The following is a 24,995-nucleotide window of genomic DNA, read 5'->3' on the forward strand; positions in this document are numbered from 1 at the left end:
AGAACAAAAGAGCCATAAAAAGCATCTTTATCAAAAATATAAGGTTTATTGGGCGGCATGGTGGCGCAGTGGTAGCGCTGCTGCGTGGGTTTCCTCCCACAGTCCAAAGACTTGCAGGTTAGGTGCATTGGCGATCCTAAATTGTCCCTAGTGTGTGCTTGGTGTGTGGGTTTGTGTGTGTGCCCTGCGGTTGGCTGGCACCCTGCCCGGAGTTTGTTCCTACTTTGCTCCCTGCGTTGGCTGGGATTGGCTTCAGCAGACCCCTGTGACTGTGAGTTAGGATATAGCGGATTGGAGGATGGATGGATGGATAAGGTTTATTAGACAAAAAAGTAAGGGAAGAATAAATGGTGGAAAGATGAAAAGTTAACATACAGAAAAGAAAGTGTCACACTGGGCCTAATCATTCAGTGTAGAACCTGTCTTTAAAATATGATGGCTGATTCACAGACCTGCTATCTAAAAATACAGCACACGGCCGTCTTTAACAAAAGCTCTATCATAGTTTGTATCCTCTTTGCTGCACTTCCTTCATTCCATAAGGAGCCTTTTCCCTGATGACCTTCTGACTTTAAACACCGAATTACACTGGGCAAGGGATGGCTTTAAACCCAATCTGTGAGCCACTGTGCATAGTGGAGCAGAAGAATATTGTATAAAGTAATACCAAGGTGATATTGCATGTTACATTTGTCCAAGAGCTGCTGTGTTAACATGTGGGGTTTTGTTCTCCACATGTCATGATCAGCCAATATTCTCCTCTATATCAAGTGCAAGTCTGTTCCAAGCTGCAAAGCAGCCCCATGAAGAAAGGTTAAAAAGGAATAATGTGTAATAAAGTTGGGAATTCATGACATTACAGTATCTTTTCATCTTTATCTATGATCAGAACCTTGTTAAAATTCTGCTTATTTAATACCTGTGCCACAACCTGTCAACTGTATGAAATTCAAGGTTGTCAATTATAAGTTGTCACACACATGCGCATTAAAATCAGCTGAAGGGCCTAAACACGCTCTGGACTCTGAACTAAGCACATTGTGCTATTTACAACTACTTTTGCAGCCGCTTCAATTATACGGGTGGCTGCCCCAAATCTTTATGATGTCTCCAACTCATTCTTATTACAGTGGCGTAGCCGGCAGGATGAGACCTTCCCAGAAGAAACCGGGAAGGAACCATGGATTTACTCAGGTAGGAGAGTACCGGGGCCATGTTTCCAGGTGTTGGGCGCGTTCAGCGGTCCTGAGCGACACGGTGCAGGCTTCGCTTCCAGCAAGGGAAAACGAGCCCCTAGTCCTACACAAGAAGAATGTGGAGGAGACCCACCGACGAAAAGGACTTACTATGTTCTCTCAGAGGAGAGGACTGAGCCGTCCGTTGGGACCACAGTTCCAGAGACATATGGGCTGTGCCCAGACCAGCAGGTAAAGCACCTACAAAGCTGGGAATATGATCCAGAGAGATCAACCTGGGAGCAAGCTTATGCTCTTTGGGAAGCAGTAGGTTTATGGCTGAGGCCATTTGAATTAACTACCCTGCAAATTGTGCAGCAGGTGGCCTGCTTCATCTTAATTAATGCTCTTCCCGCTACTTTTACCCAGCCGGTCTGGGGAGACTTTAATTCCATAGACGAGTTAATAACTCAATTAAGAACAGCTAAGCCAGCCTCACAATCTGTTAGAGCAGAACGGTCCTCTAATGGACTCCGTAGTGATTACGTTCCACCGTATAAGTCCCTTCCACATAAACCAAAGCCTGCTCCGATGTCTCTAGGGCGCTTGGATATGGGGGTTTGGGGCTCGCACGGGAGCGCGGAGGAATGCGGGTGGAAGGGGAGAGGATGGTTATGTGCACTTACGAACCCCCTGGCTACTGGTCATACAGGAGTAGTGATTCTGAATGGATTTCGTGTTACAGCCCTTCTAGACTCCGGCAGCAACATCTCCATTGTTGTTTGCCGTTACGTACTACCGCGACAGTGGACGAGGAAAAAGACCAGTATACGCTGCATACACGGGGAAACACGGACATACAAAACTGCCCTCTGTGTTATAAGTTACGAAGGCTTAGTAAAAAAGTTCCCCATGGCGGTCCACCCACACCCACCTTCTCCTGTGATCCTAGGGCGGGACTGGTCTGACAGTAAATGCGGAGTGCGGATAACTGCTCCCCTTGTTCCTGTAGGCCTAGTCATGGAAGGGGATAACCCGACTCAAGCTGATTCCACTCAGCGTAAACAGCCAGTGGAGACGGGTACGGAAGACTGCGAGGAGGATGGGGAGGCTCCTGGGCCATCGCACTTAGATACGTCATCAACCCGGGTCTCAACGAGTCCGGAGGACTCCCCGCCCCTTGAGGTCAGACCGGACCCTCTCTCCAACATGCACTTCCAATTCAACCAAACACCGGCATCTTTCAGGAGAGAACAATGGGATGATGACTCCCTGAAGTTTGCAAAAAATGCAGTCGTGCTTGTCAATGGCCAACGCACTATTCAGCCCATGCCACACGGGCCCCACTTTGTATTAGACAATGATCTGTTATATCGAATAGCAGAGCATGAGGGCAGGGTGCGGAAGTTGTTGCTAATCCCACGAACCTACTGGTGGCAGGTTTGCGAGATGGCACATGCCCACCTCATGGGAGGCCATTTAGGCACCGAAAAGACATTAGAGCAAATTAAGCTCTGATTTTATTGGCCGGGAATTAACGAGGAGGTTCGCCATTTTTGCATATCTTGTCCAGAATGTCAATTACGGCAAATTCCTAGGAGGTACCGTGCTCCTCTCATTCCCCTTCCCCTGATCAATGTTCCCTTTGAGCGTATTGGGGTCGATATAGTAGGACCTCTGGAGCCCTCAGCCCGAGGACACAAATATATATTAGTCCTCGTGGATTATGCTACCCGATATCTAGTAACAGTTCCGTTGCGCTCTGCTACTAGTAAAGCGATCACACGGGAATTAGTGTGAGTCTTTGTGCGTGTAGGGATCCCTAAAGAAGTCCTTACGAATCAAGGGACACCCTTTACCTCGGCGACGTTCAAGGAAACGGCCAAGTTACTTAAAATAAAGCACCTAAAGACCACAGTATATCATCCTCAAACTGACGGTCTTGTCGAGAGTTTTAACCAAACTCTCAAGCAGATGCTACGCAAGGTGGTCAGTGGGGACGGGAGGAACTGGGATCAGCTCCTCACCCTCGTGCTCTTTTCTTATCGTAGAGGCTTCCCCAAGCCTCTACGGGGTTCTCCCCTTTTGAAATGTTATATGGCCGACAACCCCAAGGGCTATTGGATGTCTTAAAAGAGGGATGGGAAGGAGAGGCTCTCCCCTCTAGCAATATATTGGAGTATATCGTGCAGTTACGCGATTGATTTGGAAAATTCCGACCTTTGTTAAAGAGTCACATGGAAGAGGCGCAAGCAGCACAGGCCCACTATTATGACCGTGGCACGATTATCTGGGAGTTCCAACCTGGGGATCGCGTCATGGTGTTGGTTCTTACCTCGCATTCTAAGTTGCTTGCCCACTGGCAAGGCCTGTATGAAGTTAAGGAGAGGAAAGGGCTCGTTGATTATTTGGTGAAACAACCCAATCGTCGGCCGAGCGAGCGGTTGTATCATGTCAACTTGCTGAAGCCATGGAAGGAGAGGGATCTTGATCCCTCCTCTGCTCAGCCCCGCTCTTTCTTTGCTCAGACTGACCGCTTTAACTTCGGACCCGACTTGAATGCTAAACAGAGACGTGAGCTAGAATTAGCGATCTGGTCAGTTCCAGAGGTAGTGAGTGAGCAGCCTGGATGGACCAATCTGATTGCGCACGACAGAGTGACAGAACCTGGGGTTGTCGTGCGAGAACGCCCATATCAGCTTTCCGAAGCAAAGAAGGCAGAGGTGGAGCTTGAGATCTAGCACATGCTGGATCTAGGTGTGACTGAGGAAAGTTATTGTCCCTGGTCCAGTCCAATTGTCTTGGTCAGTAAGCCTGATGGGAGTTAGAGGTTTTGCAACAACTTCTGTCAGCTGAATTAAGTCTCCCAGTTTGACGCCTATCTGATGCCTTGCGTGGATGACCTCCTCGAGAGGCTGGAACAGGCAGAATATCTGACCACACTTGACATGACGAAGGGGTACTGGCAGGTTCCTTTAACGTACTCCGCGAAGGAGAAGACCGCGTTTAGCACTCCCAGTGGGCACTGGCAGTACTGGGTCCTCCCATTTGGGTTACATGGGGCGCCAGCAACCTTCCAACGTTTGGTGGATAGAGTGCTCCGGCCTCATAATGCGTTCAGTGCTGCCTATTTGGATGATGTTGTCATCTATTCCAGCACATGGAAGGACCACGTGCGGCAGGTGGAAACGGTATTGCGGATGCTGGGTGATGCCGGGCTTCGAATTAATCCCACGAAGTGTTTCTTTGGGTTAAAAGAGGCTAAGTATTTGGGCTACCTGGTGGGTTGGGGTGCCGTGAAGCCACAGTGTTCCAAAGTTAATGCCATATTAAACTGGCCCCGTCCGATTACCAAGTGCAGGCTTTCCTCGGTTTGGCCAGGTACTACCGCCGGTTTGTACCCCGGTTCTCTGAGAGAGCAGCACCCTTGACAGACTTAACAAAGAAAAGGGCTCCAAACCACATGGTATGGACAGACAAGACTGCTGCTGTATTTTGTGACCTAAAACAGGCCCTTACGTCAGCACCCGTGTTGAAAGCACCCAACTTTTCACTTCACTTCACACTTTGTATTAGACAATGATCTGTTATATCGAATAGCAGAGCATGAGGGCAGGGTGCGGAAGTTGTTGCTAATCCCACGAACCTACTGGTGGCAGGTTTGCGAGATGGCACATGCCCACCTCATGGGAGGCCATTTAGGCACCGAAAAGACATTAGAGCAAATTAAGCTCTGATTTTATTGGCCGGGAATTAACGAGGAGGTTCGCCATTTTTGCATATCTTGTCCAGAATGTCAATTACGGCAAATTCCTAGGAGGTACCGTGCTCCTCTCATTCCCCTTCCCTTTCATACTCCAGACGGACTCTTCAGACACAGGCCTGGGGGCCGTGCTGAGCCAAAGCGTCAATGGTGTTGAACACCCCGTCATGTACCTGAGCCGGAAACTGCTGGATCGGGAAACCAGGTATGCAGCAGTGGAACGGGAGGCTTTTGCGATAAAATGGACGATTACACAGTTGAGGTACTACCTCTTGGGCCGTGAATTTACTCTGGTGACAGACTATGCACCTCTCCAGGGGATGGCCCTTCACAGGGAGTCTAATCCGCGGGTCACTAGGTGGTTTCTTGACCTCCAACCATACAAGTTTTCGCTCGTTCGTCGTAAGGGTACTCTCCATGCCAATGTCGATGCCCTCTCTCGAGTCCACAACCTTTCGTACAGGTCCGCCCAACCTGGTGGGTCTGGGCTGGGGGCGTTGGGGTGAGCCTTGTCACACACGTGCGCAAGGGAATCAGCTGAAGGGCCTAAACACTAGTAGTTCTACGCCAGGCCAGGGGGTGGCGGAGTGTACTGACTATCTCTCTCAGTCCCTTGCAGACCTTTTCCGGGAAATCCCGCCTGTTGCCGGCCCCAAGGATGACGTCACTTCCGGCCACAAGGACACCACTCCCAGTTCCGGCATAGATGACGCCATTTCCCTTCCAGCCCTTTAAAACTGCCATCTTGCCTCAGCACAGGCAGTTCTGTTCTGGACTCTGAACTAAGCACGTCGTGCTATTTAAAACTACTTTTGCAGCCGATTCAATTATACGGGTGGCTGCCCCAAATCTTTATGATGTATCCGACTCATTCTTATTACAAAGCATAATTATTGTGAAAAGATATGCTAGTGGCCTCTATTGACATGTACTTCATATGGACATGTACATATACTGTATGCTGCCCTGATATTTCTGACTCATATTTAAATATATTCAAATAAATGCATATTTCAAATATGGAACAATCTCTGTTGTTGTTCATGGTGGAAACACAACTGTAATTGTAATGGCTCATCTCAAAAGACATTAAATAGAACAAAAGTTAAATAATATACCAGTATGTTTTATATATTATAATTGAGTACTCCTATATTACCTGTTGAGATTTGTAAAAATCAGCTTCCACTATTAAAAATAAATAAGTATGAAGTTTTTTTTAGCTGATGCAATTTTATCCATAGAAAAAATATTTTTTGCTTGAAATTCAGTGAAATTAAAAATAGATTAACATATTTAAATTCATTGGACTATATTGCAAAATTTAAATTACATAATATAACACAAAGGAAAAAAATATTGTTGCATGTTAATTGAAGTATCATAGTAGTCTTATATTACTGTGCTACTCACCTAAGACTGATTGAAATCTAAGTAATCAACTCAGACCTCAGTGTTAATATTTGCAGACAGACATTACAAAATACATTGCATATGTCATGCCAACAGATGCCACATCACAAACATTTGTAATAATAAAATGTATTGCTACAAATGTTTGTGATGCACCATCTGTTGGAATGACAAATGCAATGCATATGTCTTTTTATATGCCATTTGATTTGGATTCATAACAGCAGTGTTAATGTTTTGATGCACCATTTGTTGGAATGACAAATGTTATGCATTTTATTACTAAAAATAGTTGGGATGCTCTATCTGTTGGAATGACAAAGACATAGAAACTGGATGGATACACAGACACTTGTCCTTTTATTAAAGTGGATTGTGAAGTCCCTGATAATTTTGTCACTTTTTAGTGTCCCTCTTTTTCAAGTATATGTCTGCTACTTTTTTTTCTGAAAGCTGCTGTTTATAATGCAGTTAACACATGGATTGCAGCTCACTTTTTATTATAGTTGCCCTTAAAAACATCATTTTTTTTAAAAAAGCACTTTCATGGTAAACACTAGTCGAACATGTGTTACACATTCAGTTTAATAGAGTTTTGTGAAAAGTATAGGGAAAGGACACAGCAAATCTAAATTAAATTAAATTAAAACTGTTTCCACCACCTGCTTCTGTACAAACAATTATTTTTAAGTCAAAATGCACCTATCAAGACTCAACTAAATTTTAATCAGTTTTAATATAATATTTCCTTAACCTGTTTGACACATATTATTTGATTTCAAAGGAAAATCTTAATTTTGCAGGTTTGGAGCCAGATTGAAATACCTCACTATGACACCCTTAGTGTAAGAGACCTGGAGCAGCAAGTTAGTGTAGGCAGAGACACAACCATGTCAGTAACATGACAGCCCTTATATCAAGTCACACTTATATAGACCTCAGTGGCTAGAGTGAAACTGCAACACAGCAGGTATTTCCAGAAGTTCTTCATAGTCCATTTAATGCGTAGGACTCCCATGTCTAGAGCAGCACACTGCTCCTCCTGGGATGTCAGTTCTCATCTTATGTTCATCACTGTGGCCTTTTTTCTTTTTATTGGCCTTAATTCTCTTAATGAGACATCTGAAAGAGAAACAGCAGCAAGAAGTATAAGAGGAGGAAGTACAGAAATTAAAAAAGCCAAACTAATTCACAAAATGTACTCAGTTGCCCATGTTTATCTGGCTCTATGAGGAACACATTGACATTTAAATTGCCTAATATTTTGTCCTTGTTTTACAATTTGTCTTCACATGACCCCAAAACTTGCTATTCATGTAAAAGAACTGACCTTTTTTTGTTTTTGGACACTTCTTACATAGTTTAAGTTTACAGCCTACCCCCATTCAGGTACTGTAAGATGTTTATTATTATTGTATCTCCTAAATATTTGAGAAATCATCCAAAAGCACTAAACATAATTGGTTACCCTGCAGAAAAAAAATCTGACAAAATACAGTGAGAGCCCCATAACAATAAAATTGTAAAAGATATTGCTGTACTTCATAAGCCAGCATGAAAGTTTGGCATACACATGACATTGACTTACAAGCTCAGCTGCTCTGTTTTCGTGCATTGAATGGCTGGGGTGCCAGCTGGTATTCAGTAACATTCATCAGTTTAGAAGTAATCCTTTTTCTGCATATGCTTGACTTGTCCTGCAACAGTTAATGCAGAATTTGTAGCATTGGTAACACAATTATGAAGAACAATCACTGAATTATATTCAAAATATTTAAATACTAATTGTTCCAACATTTAATTGCTACAATGTGCATACATCTGTAAACCCGCAGTAGAAAAGCCGTGGATGGGGCACCAGCATATTTCAGGATCACATTCATATTTAATTGTATATATTCTCCTATTTTTTTCCCCAGATGTCAATTATGTTTAGAAAATTAAAAATGATCTTGCAATTAAAACTAAAATATAACAATATAACAGCAAAGGGATTTTTTTCAAATCGAATTATCTATCATGTAAAGGGCAATTTACTAGAAAGATAATATGCTTCTTATGGAAGGCAGTGTCTGCTTTTTATGGTGTCATCTTCTGGAGATACTTATGTCCTTGGCTTCTTTGCCAAGTATAATGTGACACGGACAACAAATGGAACTTATAAATCTCCCTTTGACTCCCATTTGGAAAAGAGTATGTGATGAGATGGTGTTCTCTAATAGAGACAGGAAAATAGAGCAGGACTGCTAATTAAAAAAATATATATATAGTGTGTAAAAGTGCGGTTTAGAAAAGGACAATGTCATATTAACTTTAATTATTTAGGACAATGCTCAACTGATAGCCCAAAAGAGCAGAGGCTAGATGATTCTCTTTCAGAAATTAATTGAAAAATATGCAGGAGCATCTAGGTTAAGAAATGAAAAGGCATTTACATGGAAAAATAGTTTCCATACATGATAGTCTTCTATCCAAACAGAAAATGAACAGGGCCTTCATTCCCTAATCATATTAGATGAGGAAAGGAATAACCATGTCTGATTACCTGGGAAGCCTGGCCATTTTTCTGCATTTCACATGGATCGCCTCTCAACTTTGGCCACAGATGTTCTTTTTTGAATATTTACCTATAATGCCAAGATCTGAACCTTGTCTCATGTATTACATGACCCTTCCAGAACACTAATGTTCCATAGTTATACAGTTATCTTTTACTTCATGAAGGCTCTCTTTGATAGGTTTAGCACTGAATCACCTCTTCTTGGTTCATTTGGAAATAAGGTATTTCTGTAATCGGTTTCAGTCAGCTTGATGTTTAAAATAATTTGACTCCATAATTAAAATATTTCAGATACTTAAAGTTCACATTATCACATTCACTCATTTCACTTAGTGTCATAGTGGGCCAGACCCATTGTTGCCAGCATTGGGGGTAAGTAATAACCCAGCCCCAGTTACCCCATCACAGGTCCCACTGACACATATACACACAAACACACACAGAGAGTCAATTTAGAGTCACTAGTGAACTTAACTTGCATGTCTTTGGGGATGTGGGAGGAACCCCACACAGACACAGGGAGTAAATACAAATCCCAAACAGTATATTTTTAAACTCGGAAGCAAAACTAATGAGTTATTCTGAATCAACGTCTAACAACAAGTTCCTTTTTCAGACACAACATGCTTGGCCTGCTTTATTCAAATGCTAACGCCTTCGAATGAACACCTAGACAAGTCTAATCATTTTACTGCCTCCTATAGCCCTGCATTGATTGGAGTTCTCAGTATCCAAGCTAGAAGTTCTTATGCGTGTTTAGGGGCTTGCTGTTTGCTTTATTATTTATATATTTTTCTTTCTCTCTCTTGAGCTTCTGTAAAGTTCCAATTTCCCCTTGGGGACAAATAAAGAATATCTATCCATCCATCCATCCATATCCTAACTACAGGGTCACGGGGTTCTGCAGGAGCCAATTCCAGCCAACACAGGGCGCAAGGCAGGAAACAAACCCCTGGCAGGGCTCCAGCCCACCACAGTCTGTCTATCAATCTATCGATCTATCTATCTAGACAATTAACTAATGTAGGATTTGAGCAGCAGAACTGATTTAAGTTAAATCATTGACCTAAATTTTGGTGCAGTTACACTTAGTGAAATCCAGATTTGAAAGCCTAGGATATTCTTTACACATAGGCATTTTAAAAAAAAAAAAAACAATTAACAAATAAATTCGGGAGAAATGTGCTTTTTACAAATATTTGGTTCCTTTTAAAAAGCTGACAACTTAAACTCCTGAGCATGTTCTGTCCACAAAGTGTATATTGACTCAGGTATTGCAGTTATTAGTTTGGACCCTTGGACTCAAATGTGTCTTTTGGTACAGCACTCCCTTCAATGCTGCAAACTCTCTGCCATAGCATAATTAAGACAGTCACTTCTTAAACTGCAGTTCTCATGCCTCAGTTAAAGATAAGAAGTCAGTACCATCGTCTTTTCCATTTTGGCAAGTGCCTCCTTGTAGCAGAATATACTTTGATCCCTGTTACCGAGGCTGAAGTGAGTAGCTCCTAAAGCTTCATACATTTGCCATTGTCTGTGCTCATCACCTAGAATGAGGAAGGCACAATTGAGTATGTAAAATTATAGACAAAATAAATTTGTCGAAAATAGCTGTTTAAATTGTCCAAGAAAAGCTTACATCTGATGACGTTTACACCAAAGTTACCACTCTTATAAAGAGGGGAGGTTAGATGAAGTGAATCCACTAATTCTCACTTCAGCTTAACTGACAGTATACATCAATCAATATAATAATTTTCATTGCTGTTTTAAAGGTGGTACACAGAAGAAGTGCCAGGGTTTTTTTGGTTATATTCAGTAATGGACACCATACAGTTTGAGTTTGTTTCAGTGGATGAGAGGGTCACCCCAATGTGACTGGGAGTTGCAGAGTAAATTTGTTTGCATGCTCCAAAAATGATCATAGTATTTGCCATTTTTAGAGAAATTGGATTTGGTCCTTGAAAGGATACTATCTACTTACTTTATAGACTTCAAGGAGACTCCAGTGTTCACGTGTGGAATGATTGATTGGTGAGATTAGGAGGAAGGGCTTTCCTTGTCATGAATTGTTACTAGAGTTTGATGCTAATTATGACTGTCCATAAAAAACATCCTTTTTTCGATACATAATGATGCTCATTAAGTATATTTGGTACCAGAATATCTTGAGCCAAGTCAATGATCGACTTTATGGGTAGGCTATCTGATCTGAGGCCATATGTTCTGGATAGTCTAGTAAAGGGAACTGCAGAGCCATCAACTTATCATCACTTGGTTTTAAGCTGACTTAAATGGATGGAATGCCCAGTGGCCAGGTCTGGAATATCCACAAAGCAAAAGTGTGCTGTAAACAAGTGAAGGAGTCTCTGGAGAAAAATGCCAGAGATAGATGAGCCTGATCAGACCACCTCAGTTTGTTGGTATTATGACCCACCACCGGGAAAAAAGTAATGAAAATGAATATGATGTTGATAGTACCTTTCACACTGAGCGCTATTGCAAGCAAAGGGGATCACAACACAGCAAAAGTAATGACAATTGTTTAAACCAAAGATAATTTTACAGCAGCACTGAGGCTTCTTAGATCCTACAATGATTGTAATGTCACTCACCCATTTGTTTATCCCACACACAATGGGCAGTGGGCTAATCTGGGCTTGATCATGATCTTCTTTACCTGCATCTGTGAAGGCTTTCAACGCTTCCTGGTAATAAAACTCTGCATTCTTACACATTTTGAGTTGACTATAGGCATAAGCCAAGTTGCCAAGACTCTCACCCTGAGCCTTTCTGTCTCCCAGAGCACCTAGACATACAAAATGAGAAGGTGTTATGTGTGAAGAAAACAACCAGAAGAAGGTTAACTGCAAAACCAGGGTTTGTATATGTTCATTTTTAATAATGTGATAACTACACTAAAGTTAAAAAACCTGCCTGAAGTTTTGAAACCTGCTTAAGATCTGAACCTGCCTAGGACTGAAAGTTTAAAATTTAATTGGATCATAAAAGAAAGCAAGCCTGCATTTTCAACGCCCATGAACGCCATGGCATCTGAGTCCGGGAATCAGAAAACATTTCGAAACCCCATTGAAAGTAACAGTGGTGTGAGTGGAAGTCACAATGATCAGGATGTTTCAATGGAAGATCATCTTGATGATGACATAAAGCCATCCAATTCATTAACATCTAAACTTCAGTCTGAAATGGACTACAAATACAAACAATTATCTAATACGATGAAGACTGTGAAGGAATTAAAAAAAAATGAATTTAATTGTGAATCTATAAAATCGATCATCGAGAACTCGTTCCTTAACCTGAGAATGGAATATAAAAGGTTAAACGACAAACTCTTATCCCTCCAGAGTAATAAAGATACACGGAAAATGCTACAAAAGGACTTTGATGCTAAAATGGAAATGTGTAATAATTTTATAGGATGTATATTGAATTGGGTTTTTGAAGTATGTCAAAATAAAAGCTTCGATCAACAACCTGACTTTTCCAGGTACCAATTTAAGGATTATAAAAAGAAAGAAGAAATTTCCCCTGCAGTTAAAGATTCCCAAACCTCTGCAAAAACTAAAAGTCGCACAAGCACATTGACTACTTCTAGTAGCGCCATCAGATCTCAAGAGGCAGCACACGCTGTGCTGTTGGCTAAAGCGGAAAACCAAAGAAAGCAACAAGCTCTAGATTTGGAAGAAATGCAGTTAAAAGCTAAGAGAAAAGCTGAGGAAATGCAGAGAAAAGCTGAAGAAGCTCAACTGAAAGCTAAAAGAGATCAATTGGCTTTGGAGGCAGCTATTGCAGAATCAGAAGCGAAATTAAAAGCACTTAAAGGGCGCAATCGCAGTCCAAATAGACTGAGCCAGAAATCAGATGCGAACAGTTACAACTTTACAAATACGAATGAAAGTAAAAAATAATCCCCAACAACCGCCTTATCAGAAACATAATGAAGCGCTTTCTCAACAGAAAGAACAACAGTATAAGACACAAGCGCCTTATGTGCCACACAAAAAGATCCCAATATTTGACGGCGATTCCTTGAAATATGTGGACTTTATAAGAGCATTTGACCGAGCTATCGATGAGGCGATAGAGAATCCGCAAGAAAAATTGGATCTTTTGGCACAGTTTACTAAAGGTTCACCTCACGAGATTGTTAAAAACTGTAAACACTTGTCACCGTTAGAAGGTTATCAAAAGGCCAGAAAGAAACTCGAAAGTCTCTATGGAAACCAGCAACAGAAAGCCGATGTCTATATGAGAAAAGACAAAGGGCGATCGCAAATAAAGCCAAACGATGGAGAAGAACAGAACGTTAATGCGAACTTTCTTGGCGAATGTATAAATATTACACCCAACTTACAAAGCGGACAACAATTTGAAAGTAATGATAACCTTCCTACTAAAGTCTCCAAACTTCCTCAAGACCTACTAGCACCGTGGCAATGCAAAGTACAGAGTATTGAAAGTACGGAGAGCAGGCGAAAACCTCTCGCCGATTCAGTGAACTTTCTTAACGAACAGCCAACATCAGCTTTGGATAGTGTGTACAGCTCAGCTCCACAAAGCCATACCTTCAAGAAGGAAAAGGACAAAACTGACCAAGAGAGGTATCCCTTGAAAGGCGTCCTGAGAGAAAGCAGCTTTGTTACAAACTTTTCTGCAGCGGACGAAAAAATGGATACAGACACCTCAGTCAAAACGGCGGAGACGGCTGGATGTAAAAGCGGTAAGCACTGTCTTTTTTGCAATGAAAATCACGATCTTAACGAATGCAGTGCAATTCAGACATTAACTTATGAAAGTAAAATTGACTTTTGAAATCTAAAGACTTATGCTTTAAGTGCCTTAAACAAGGACATTTTAGTAAAGATTGTGAAGAAAAGATTAAATGCCAAAAATGCTCTCAGCCACATCCAGTAATTCTGCATATGAATAAGGAAAAAGGCAACGACGATAAAGCCACACCTCCTAAAGAGGAGAACGTTATGTCGGAAGAGAAAAACATTTCTTTTGCCCATATTTATGTTGAACCGCTAGAGACTTGTTCTGATACCGGGGAACCGCTAGAGACTTGTTCTGATACCGGGGCCGGTAAAGAGTGTGTCTTAGCTGTGACTCCAGTTCAAGTTAAGTCCGAAACGAATGAAAAATGTGTAGAAACATATGATCTAAAAGTCTCTGACAGCTCAGCTACATTTGGCACTGAAAGTCTGCAAAAGCAGTTAAATCTTTCAGGAAGAAAGTCTCACATCTACATCAGCGCTGTAGAAAGAGACTCAGTAAATAGTCCGAAATTAGTAAAGTGTACAGCCCTAAGGAAGTTACAAGTCTGTGGGATAGAAGAAAAAACATTTTTTGATACACCAGAAGTGTACACACTGAACTCTGTACCAGTGAAAAGGGAGGACATCCCTAAAGAAAAAGATGTCAAGAAATTGTCTAATCAAAAAGACATGTACCAACCCCAGATAAATGCTGACCAAAGCAATAATATAGGAATTACGATCCTATTATTAATATTGTTGTTGTTAAGTACAAATGCCCGCAAAGTCATGAAACCTTGGCAAATCACACATAATGAAGATGAAAGACTTTATGCTGTGAAAACATTCAGAGAATGGCCGGATGAGGTGGACTTGTCTACTAGCGACGATCCGGAAATCAAAAGTGTATTGAGGCTCAGCAAATCAGCAATGCCAGAAGAGGCAAACCACCCTGCAACCATTCAGAAGAATTTACATATTGCCACTCTCATTATGCAACAAGTTCATAAAGAAATTGGACATTGTGGGTGTAATTACAAGATGCTACAACCTGAAACTCCTGGGTAAGGACAATGCCAATTGCAAAAGGAGCAGTCAGAAGAGTTTGTGTGCAGATCCCAGCACACTGGACAGACTTGTGAACAAACTATGCCTGCTCCAGGCGTCAAATAATTAAAATGACACATTTTCTTTTTGCATGCCTAATTTTAAAGCCTTTTTTAAATTTAATGCTTGTGTTTATACATTAGAGTTTAAGCTATAAAGTTTCCTAAGCTTAATATTTGTGTTTTTATAGTAGAAACTAAGTTAAGCTTCTTAAGGTTTGTTTAAAGTTTGGTAAAGTAATGAAGGCTCTTATTAAGTAAAGTTAAGTAACTGATTTCTGCCCTAGCATAAACAATTAGGGGCCGGATGTGTAAGAGCCATTTTCCTAGTTCTATAAAATGTATGAATATTTATTAGATGATAATGCATAAAATATGGGAGGTTCCTAAAACCCCCGTGAATAGAATTGAGTTGGTATTTTACTGTCATTTCTTAACAGTTTTTGAGTAAACAATGTTCATTAGTAAGTGTTTAGCCTTGCCTTGTGTAAGGTACAGAGGCATACGGTTTTTTAACCGTGTCCTTGGACGAATTCCTTTTTATGCTCGTGTTCGTGCATATGCACGTCACTGAGCCTGGCGCATATCTAAGTGCCAACGGCCTAAGGGTCTTTTGAGTGTGAAGTAACTCGTAAATTAAAAGATCTAAGTTTTGAACCGTATGTTTAAAGCATACAGAAGAAGAAATAAATAACCTTTAAGTACAGAAGTAACCAAAGCTTCATAAGAAAAACTAAGTTTATAGAAGATACATTTTTCCCTTTTTTTGCCTTTATTCTTTGTGTGTAACTATTTTTCTTTTTATTCTTGTATGGATTATTTGCCTTTAACTTTACCTAAATATTTTTAAAAACGAACTTTTGGACTGAGAGATTTCTTTGACACGCGTCTTACCCGTGCCTGACTTTGCCTTATACAAAGGCGGCTACACTAACTTAGTTGGTGTTTTGCTTTGTAAAGTGTTTTGTATTACTTGCCATAAAAGGTGCTATATAAAATAAAGAATTGCTGATTTTATTAGTAGTTATTCATTAATTTCCTAAGCCTTTTTCCATTTATGGGTTGCAGGGATAGAATATGGCACAAACTAGGAATCAGTGTTGGATTGGCACAGTCACTTGTAGGATACAGTCACATACCCAAACTTGCTTGTGCAGGGCAGTTTTACAATTGCCAAACAATGTAATATGTCACTTTTTAAGCTGTGAAAGGAAAATCCAAATACCCACCGACAGAATGTAGGGCAATGGACTACCAAACATTGAGTAGCACTACACCTGGTCTTTGTACAACTGAATTTTTCCTGGCCTGCATTCTGTTGAAAGTTGCTTGAGTTTTCCGTGATAGGAAATAAATAGATGCTCTTCTCTGCAGCTTTTCTGGTACCAATGTTGCCAAGGTGCTTATATCTTTACTGCAGCAGGGGGTTCAGGCACATAGGGTTCTAAGTAACTGCTCTTAAAACCACCCATGATGTTGAAGCCCTCTGCATGCTTCCAAATTCTCATACACACACGTACAAACTCACATCCCACTCACCGTAAGTGTCTGCAGCTTGGGTGTGGTACTTGAGCGACTCTTCATATTGTCTTATGGCGCTATATATAGCACCCATATTCTGGAGCAAAACGGCTTTGTTTCGGATGCTAAAACCTTTTCCAGTGCAACTGTTCATGGCTTCAGCAAAGCATTCGCTAGCTTCAGGAAATTTCTTCAGCTCTGCATAATGAAGGCCTAGGTCATTGAGAAGCTTCCCTATGGAAATGAAAAAACAAAAAATTTTGGAGGCAAAATAATTTTGAGTCAGTGACTGCACAGTGGCAGACTATAATTTTTTGACTCTATCACTGACCTTTCTTGAAGGAAAATGTGAAGCATGAAAGTATTGAGGGGGTAGACCTTTTAACAGATGCTGGAATCAGAAGAATAAAAAGGCTCAGGGCCAAACTTCTGTGGTGAGTTAGTTTAAAATATATTTTTAAGATGCTTTGTTGTGAATCTGTAGGAGCTATACAAACTGCACAGACAATTGCAAAATATTGGTATAAAACAAGTGCATTAAATATGAGAATATGAAGAAAGAATTAATTTACATCAAACATACAGAATGTGTGTTAACAAAAATATATATACCAGGGATAAAAGTATAACTGCTAATGTTATATTAGTATTATTAAGTTGTATCTAACATTATAGCATAATATTATTCAATTTAGGGTCCCTGTGGGCTGAAGCCTGTACTGGCAGAAATGGCGGCAAGGTAGGAACAAACCCTTGAAATGGTGCCAGTTCATCTCTGGGCATACTTGAGCACATAGCCACATTCCCACTTACAAAAGACTAATTTGAAATTGATCTAACACATTCATTTTTGGGGATATGGTAGAAAAAAACAACAGAGATATGACAGTGGGTGGATAGGTATAGGTATCTATAGGTATAAGTTTGTGTAGTATGCTTAGAAGTAGGGCCCACAAGTGATGGAGGCCCCTACTACAAATTCAAAAACTTACTAAAAAATTATGTGATGTGCTATTTATTCTATGTCTTATGCACGTCAGAACAGGGCATCTTCCTGAAGCTAAGCATGTTCGGGCCCAGCCATTACTTGGATGGGAGACCAACAAGGAAAACCTTGGGTTGCTGCTAGAACAGGTGTTGGTGAGGCCAGCAGAAAGTGTTTATTCTCTGATCTGAAAGTGGATCACAATGCTCCAGTGCAGTGATAGGGACACGGCGCTGTTCTAACTCTCTGTAGTCATAAAAGATCCCTGGGTGTCCTTCATAAAGAGTATGGTATATCTTGATATCATAGCTAAATTGCCCACAACTGCCTAGCCATTCTGGCCCCCAAATCATCCCCTGTCTCTATATGGCTAACTGTCTCTCTCACCACTTAACAGCTAATGTGCGGTGAGAACACTGACGCAAAAATGGCTGTTGTCGCATCATTCAGGGGGATGCCACACATTAGTGGTGGCTCCTCACTCACTATGTAAAGCACTTTGAGTAGTAAAAAAATGCTCTATAAATGTAAAGAATTATTATTATTACTCTCTGTTTTTTTAAATAAGTTTCAAGGTTATGGATCTTCATGTGATTGTTGTGCAGATGTTAACTTAGCCCACAATGCACAATGACGTTGGCAAAGTAATTTCTGACTAGGAAATTCCAGGTCTGTCCATAGTGGTTCAAGAACAGAAGGATATTGGTCTGTGAGTGGACCTGGCTGTTTGCTCTACAGTACACTGTTCTTTAGAAAATTCATCGCCCTCTTTTATAAAGAGTAATATGAAGCATCAATATCCACTGGAAAGTAAAAAAAAATACAAGAAGACCAGAGCAAAACAGTTTTTTTTCTCCATTTTTCAGTTGTAAACATCTAGTGAACAATGTGTTAGAAGCACATACGGAAACAAAAGTTGCATCTATTAGTTGTAGTAGTTATAACATAAAACACGTGAACAAGCCCATTATTGGTATCAACTGCAAATTGGTAAAGGTCAAAATTTTTCACTTTGTACTGCATTTCATTATAATTCAGAAATATTTAAAACATTCAGCAATTGTAGCAATTGAATATTCTGCACTTTAAAATATAGGTTGGGATAAAGTAATTGGCAGTTCAGTGCAAAAGAAATAAACTTTTATGCACTGCATTTAATATTTCTCTGTGTGTATATAAAGCATAACATTGGGAAAAAAAACATAAAGCACAATAATAAGTTTATTCATGCTTACAATTACACCTCAAAAATTGCAAATGACTAGTTAATACAATGTGATATATAACACTGTAAAGTTAAAAAAAATAGTACAGTTAATGGTTAAAATATTTTAAAACAAATAAATGTGTTTATATTTGTAGTTAAGCAGTGTTTTAGCTGATATTATCAATTAATTGTTGCAGTCAGTGTGGCTGTGAAAGCTCTGCCTCATCATTAATATGAATTGGATTAAGCAATTTTAAAAATACTATGAATATGCATTGTGCAGTGTATTGTTTCCTTGTAACAGCAGAAGTCCCAGGATACAAGCAGGAGGATGTTGTGGGCAAATCAGGAGCAGAAATCTGTGTATTGTTTGTAGATAAGGCAGCTGTTTCTTGTTGAACTGCATTAATAAAAGAAATAAAATAGTGACTTCAGCAGAATGGAGATTAGAATTTCCTGCAGAAATACTCATTTAAGTGTTGGTAAATGGATGGGTAAACATTGTAACAAAATATAAAAAATGTTACCCGAGCATTAAATACATAGAATGCTTTACATTGAAATGGACATCTTGTGCAAAAAATAGCTAGAAGAATGCAAAGACTATATTAACTGACCACAAAAACATGGGTTATGCATGAATCCTGTGATCGAATTTACATTTAAATTATGAGATTACAAATTGTAGCCTGTTAGTGTGGAATTTGTATGTTCCCCTGCATATATGTGGATTTTCTCCAGGCACTTCTTTCCCTTACATACAAAAGACGTGCAGGTTTTCCAGTTCAGATTGCCAAATCTAAATTGAATGTGGGTGTGGGCGTGTGACTGAGTGTTTAATGCTATACACTATCACAGTCATTTAAGTTTAGACAATTGGTGGAGTTTGGCTACTGGTTATGTAATAGACAAAAGATAAAGAATTAATAACTTAAAGACATCACCATTTCCATCACTGTACATCATCCCAGAAGTAGACATCAATAATTGAAATGACATGCACAGCAAATGATACTGTACTGTATATGAAAGAACAGGGGCCACTTCTGTCACAACCATATTATTAAGCAGAATTAGAAAAAGCAAAGAATTCACTTTCTACACTATATGACTTCTTACAGAAAAATATAATTAATACTGTGTTTAGTTAAAGCTCACCCCCAGGCCTAACCTCACAGCAAGACAGACTCCAGGTGTTGATGGGGCTTTAGCTCGCTGCACACATCCACAATCAGTGAATTCAAGAGAATTTAGAGTTGTCAATAAACCTAACCTGTAGGTGCAAAATATGTAATTTGAAATAAACATCCACACCCAATGTACGACAGTTTCTAAACCCAATATGTACAAATCATAGCAAAAGTAAAGTTTGAATTATATAAATAGGGATTCGAGAATCCCATAGCACTCTTCCTGAAAGTCTTGCAACATTTATCCAGAAAAGAAAAGCAGGTATGGGTATTCCTACCAGTTGCAATACATTTGTGAAATAATGCAATCATTTTTTTCTGAGATAACTCAATAATTTGTGGAAGGCATGTAGTGCTGTGGTTGTCATATCTAGTCATTTCAAGTTTGAATCCTGCCCTGTCATTGCCCACGATGTTCCGCGTTATTTTTCCTACAAGTACCATAATTTTTCTCAAGCAACCCCAAAGTTGATTTAGTTATGTTAATTGGCTATTCCAGGCTGGGCTCTGTGAATATAGGTGTGTGCATTTGTGGTACCTGTGATGGTCCGATTTCCCATGTAGGGTCATTCCCTGCCTTGTGCCCAATGCAATCGGGATTAAGCAGCTGTTGAGAATCTAGTTCCTTGTTATTAAAATAACATTTATGAGTAAAGGAATAAGGTTGTGAAAATATAAGCACATATTTCAATTTCTAGCTGTGGAGCATTAACGCATTACTGTGATATGCAAGTTACAAAGGAAACATCTCTGTGTTAGAGAAACTCATGTGAAGAGATACCCATACAATTGAAGAACTGAGTTATCAATCTGTCTTTGTAGCCTTAATCAAGAGGATAGGAAAGAGGAGTGCCTTAAGAGACTTGAAATGATTCACAGCTACACATGTACATTAAAAACAAAAAAATGCCAGTATGCATTGCTAAACTTTTAAAATGGGGCTAGAGTTGCCTCTAGCCCAAATTCCTTACCTTATTCAACAGAGTTGATGCATTTCATACCAGTTCCCCTTTCGTTATTTTAAGTATCAACTTTCAGGGGTTCTAAGAAGCTACCATAAGGCAGGGGTCACTAGCTTAGTATACAGGTCTTTTTTCACTGACCTTTTAATCTGTAGTCTACAATTTCTTTGCTGATCTCCCGGCTCTTCTCCAGTGTCTGATGCACATTGACTTCTGAGAAGTTTCCATTCCTGATCATGTAATTAGCAGACTCTCTCAGTGCCATTGCGGCATCATCCGGCCGTCCAGCCTGCTGGTATGATAGGCCAGCCATTTGGAAGGAAAGAGAAGCAGAGGCTGAATCCTCCAGATTCAAGGAGCAGTAGCCCATTTTTATGAAAGTATCAGCAATATTGTCTGCCTGGTCATTTTTATATTGACTTAATGCTTTCCCATAAAAGCGGACAGCCTTGGCATACTCCTTCATGCCCTCATAGGCAATGGCAATGTTAAAATAAAGGTCTGGATCTTTACCATTGCCTGCTTTCTGCTTGCACTTAGTTAGACACTTCAGTCCTTTCTTGGCCTTTCCTGCTGCAATATAGCCTCCTCCAAGGTTGAAGAGACAGGCTTTTTGGACTGGGCCATCAGGAAGCTTGCAGGAAATAAGATAGGCTTTCTTAAATAAGGAGAGAGCTGAGATGTAATTATCTTTCCCTAGAGCTTCACGTCCCGCCTTGGCAAGTTTCCAGATTTCACAGTGTAAGGCTGGCACATCTCTGTTTTCAAAATCCTTAACAAGTGAAGCCATGTATTTCTGAAATGCATAAAAAAGACTTGCTTCAGTTAATGAAATTATAATATAAAATATACTGTAGTTTTCATTTCACCAAAGTTTATACGTAGTATGCTGTAGTTGCTAAGGTATTAGCCTTGATGCCATTACAATGCAGATTCAAATAACACCAGAGGCTCACCATTGCATTGCTTTAACATCCAGTGCCTTTTCCCTTTAAAAAAAATGTGTTGTGATGTGCTTTAGGATGGTGCTCATGGTATAAAATGTGTTGTTCTTGCCTATATACTGTGTATCATTTTACAATCTGTATTTTACAGAATATTTTGCATTTCATAGTAAGCATTGTTCCAGAGCACCATTCAAGGTAGGCGTTATTTTATACAGTATAATACTTTACATAGTAATCACTGTGAAAAACAGTTTGTTCTACAGCACCTTTCAAAAAGACCAGTATAGAACCGTATTTCCTGAGACATCCCTCCTGCATATCAGCCTCAAATTTATCATGCTGGCTTATTTTTTAAACTTTTTATTTCTACTGTATTTTAAATTTGACTAATTTTGCAAGTAACAAATGCAGATGTTCCTGTGTACACGTTGTTGCACATACAATTTTAATGCACCACTGAAATTCACCAGTCACATACACTAAGTTCAAAACATAGATAAGATCTGACTAATAAGATGCCTTGTGATTATTGTGAAGCTCACTAATGTCTACACACAATGGCAAGATAGTTTGGATTCATTCAAGTTTAAAACCTTCAGATTAATGACGAACATTTTACGTTTCTGCTTTTGTAAATCTGAGTATAGCTTCTAGCAACATTTTTGATTTTGATATTAAATTTGTGGTCAGTAGTGTGCCTACAGAGAACTAATGACATAGCCCCTTTGGTTTGAGTGGCTGTGTGGGAGCTTGTCCTACTCCTGTGGAGTTGTTTTATGTTTGAGCAGCATTTAAATTGAACAAAGATATGAGTGACATTCTAATACTAATGGAGAATTCAAAAATGTGAAAAAAACATACATAATTTATTTGAAGAGACAAAAACTGAGCCCCATACCCACGATCCATACACTGAAAACAAGCTCCAAGCACTACCTTCTCATCCGCCAGCCCCTTAAACCCACAACCAGTATTACCTCTCAAAGAATATTCTCACTGTGCACTAAATAAAATAGACTTAATAAAGTTTACATATTAATGTCTTATTCTCGTTGAAGCTCTTTCTATCTGGTTTATTTCCCCTTTCTTCCTATTTGTTTTTTTCAGTAAAGGTTGAGCCTAAGGATCTGGGACCTTCAATTACTTGTAATTATTTAGGTACCGATGGTGCCAATTCTGTCAGCTGTTTAATTCTTGTTCAGTTTTCTTGTTGCCTCTTTTGTAATCTCTGTTTTGATTTTCTTGTTGACTTCCATGATTTCCTTTTAATAACAATATTTATCTCTTTAATTGTTTAATAATTTTATATTATTTAATTAAATAATTGGTTATTACATTTTTATGTAAGGTTTAGTGGGGATCAACATAAGGAGGGTGGCATTGGTTTAAGAAGGAGTGTTTGTGAGAGGCTTTACTCTTAACAATTAAACATTGTTCACCGAGCACTATATAAGTTAACTTTTATTTTATATAGAATGTTTCATCATTAATACCATGAAAAGACATTTGCAAGAAAAATGTTCCATCTTTTTCAGCAGTATCCACATAGTATTATCTAGCAGTTCATCATTATTTTACACCATTATTTCCTTGTAATACTTCATGCTGTGAAGGATGTTATAACTGATTAAATAATTTTGTGCAAAATGACAAAAGCAATTATAGAAGGCAAAATTAGAATGCAACTCTGGAAAGCAAAAAACCTGAAAAGTATTTCGAAGAAGGAGATACTTGGCCCCTAATTTGCTAATATTTTAAGAGAAAGGATCAGACAGATGTGAAAGTAGAAAATACCCTATACTTGGGTACCTTGGCTTATTTAATGTTACAGAAATCACACTAATGGGTGATTTGTTATGAATTGCTATATTATAGTACAAAATGGAAGTGTGGGGGACTGAATGAGGAGCTTAATCTTTTGGCAATGACACAAGGTGCCACTGACCACTAAAGAAGAGGAGATTTCAGAATCATTTTATGAAACATGTTATCACACATAGAGCTGCAGTTCACACAAGCAGGTATCAAGCAGGATGACATTGTGGTGACCCTAACAGCTTGACTGGATATTATTTGGGTAAGCCACAGTATCACTGATCTCTATGAGCTGTTCGTCTTTCACTTGTCTCCTCCTACAGTGTATGGATTCTGAACTTAGAAGGTTGGAAGAAAGATTTCTAATACAGGTTACAAATTAAAGACTCTGCAAAATCTCATTAAGTTGCCTTAAGGTTGACTTACCTGACAAATCTTTTAAAGAGAGTTCTTGGAAACCAAATGTAAAAATAAATACAAAAATGAAAAAGAATATATTCTGAATCTTCTTTAAGCTGCAGCCAAGATTGAAAATTGTGCAGCAATGCAGAAATGTTTGCAGTGGTTTCCCCAGGAGACTTTTGTTCAGTTTTTTTCAGTCGTGATATAACAGTGTACACAAGATTGAACACGCCCGTGAGTAAATACAAGGTGTGACCATGTGCGTTCAATAGATGGCGCCTCTGTCCCTTAGTGACCGATGATACAAATATGTGGAGTCAGATTCAAATGCCAGCACTGCTTTCATACCCGTGACTCAGAATGCTGCACTGAAAGTGAATCATTCTTTATAATATATATATATATCAGCTGCTTCTGTGGGTGGGATGAAATCAAACGTTTTAAATCAGAATATCTTCTGTTCTGTTTTTATGCTTGCATGCATAATTGTATGTTGTAAACAAAGGCCAGTGAGCTATAATATGTGCATAGCAGAGCTGAAAGCATAAAGTGTTGTGTAATACATTAGAGAAAAAAAAGATGAACAAAAAGGAATGCTGGAGAGCTAATGAGTGAAGGCATGAGGTTCATGGGCAAACAAAGAGAGAGAGATGACAGAAGGACAGGTGTATATATTGATAAGGAAAAAGAAGATAAAAGAAGAAAGATCTGAAAGGGAAGGAAAAACAAGGAAACACCATAAAGGAAAAAGATACCATAATAAAAACTGATAGAAAAGATTGGAGAAAAGGAAAACAATGGTGTTACTGTGTGTGTTAAGAACTTTAAGATGAGGATTAATATTGATTTACTTCAGCTGTGGTTCCTTGGCATATGTCTGAATGTGTTGCTTTAGATAAACATTTCAGCTCAATTACATAAATGTAAATTCTATATTACTTTATCATGTCTGACTCACCAAATGATAGATGAATAATATATTCAGGTTTTGTTTAGGCTTTGTTAAGAGAAAGAACACAACACTCTTCAAGCCTGATTATTCTGTATGTACATATACAGTATATATATTTATATATCATGTGGTGCATGGCCAGGGCTCTAACTTGGCCGTGACACCTTAATAATGGAAGGACTGGGATAGAAAACAGGCACGGGATATTACCTCTGC

At 39.4% G+C, this 24,995-nt stretch overlaps 1 protein-coding gene across 5 annotated transcripts; it reads right to left on the reverse strand.

Moving 5' to 3' along the window:
* Positions 1–6,688: 6,688 nt before the first annotated feature.
* On the reverse strand, positions 6,689–24,556 carry LOC120539904 (tetratricopeptide repeat protein 24-like). 5 transcript variants are annotated; one of them, XM_039770223.1, is made up of 8 exons: positions 23,852–24,556; positions 20,805–21,459; positions 16,651–16,710; positions 16,338–16,553; positions 11,592–11,720; positions 10,337–10,458; positions 7,940–8,048; positions 6,689–7,473 (listed from the first exon to the last, which is right to left on the reverse strand). In XM_039770223.1, the coding sequence occupies exons 2-7, from the start codon at positions 21,451–21,453 to the stop codon at positions 7,944–7,946; spliced, it is 1,281 nt and encodes a 426-aa protein (XP_039626157.1). In that variant the 5' UTR covers positions 21,454–21,459; positions 23,852–24,556; the 3' UTR covers positions 6,689–7,473; positions 7,940–7,943. The 5 variants fall into 5 exon arrangements, 4 of the variants coding, with proteins under 4 accessions (XP_039626157.1, XP_039626159.1, XP_039626161.1 ...); XR_005635732.1 differs by lacking the exon at positions 10,337–10,458; XM_039770225.1 differs by lacking the exon at positions 16,651–16,710.
* Between the last annotated feature and the right edge of the window lie 439 nt (positions 24,557–24,995).

The sequence above is a fragment of the Polypterus senegalus genome, chromosome 12 (genome assembly GCF_016835505.1).
Source record: "Polypterus senegalus isolate Bchr_013 chromosome 12, ASM1683550v1, whole genome shotgun sequence".
NCBI lineage: Eukaryota > Metazoa > Chordata > Cladistia > Polypteriformes > Polypteridae > Polypterus > Polypterus senegalus.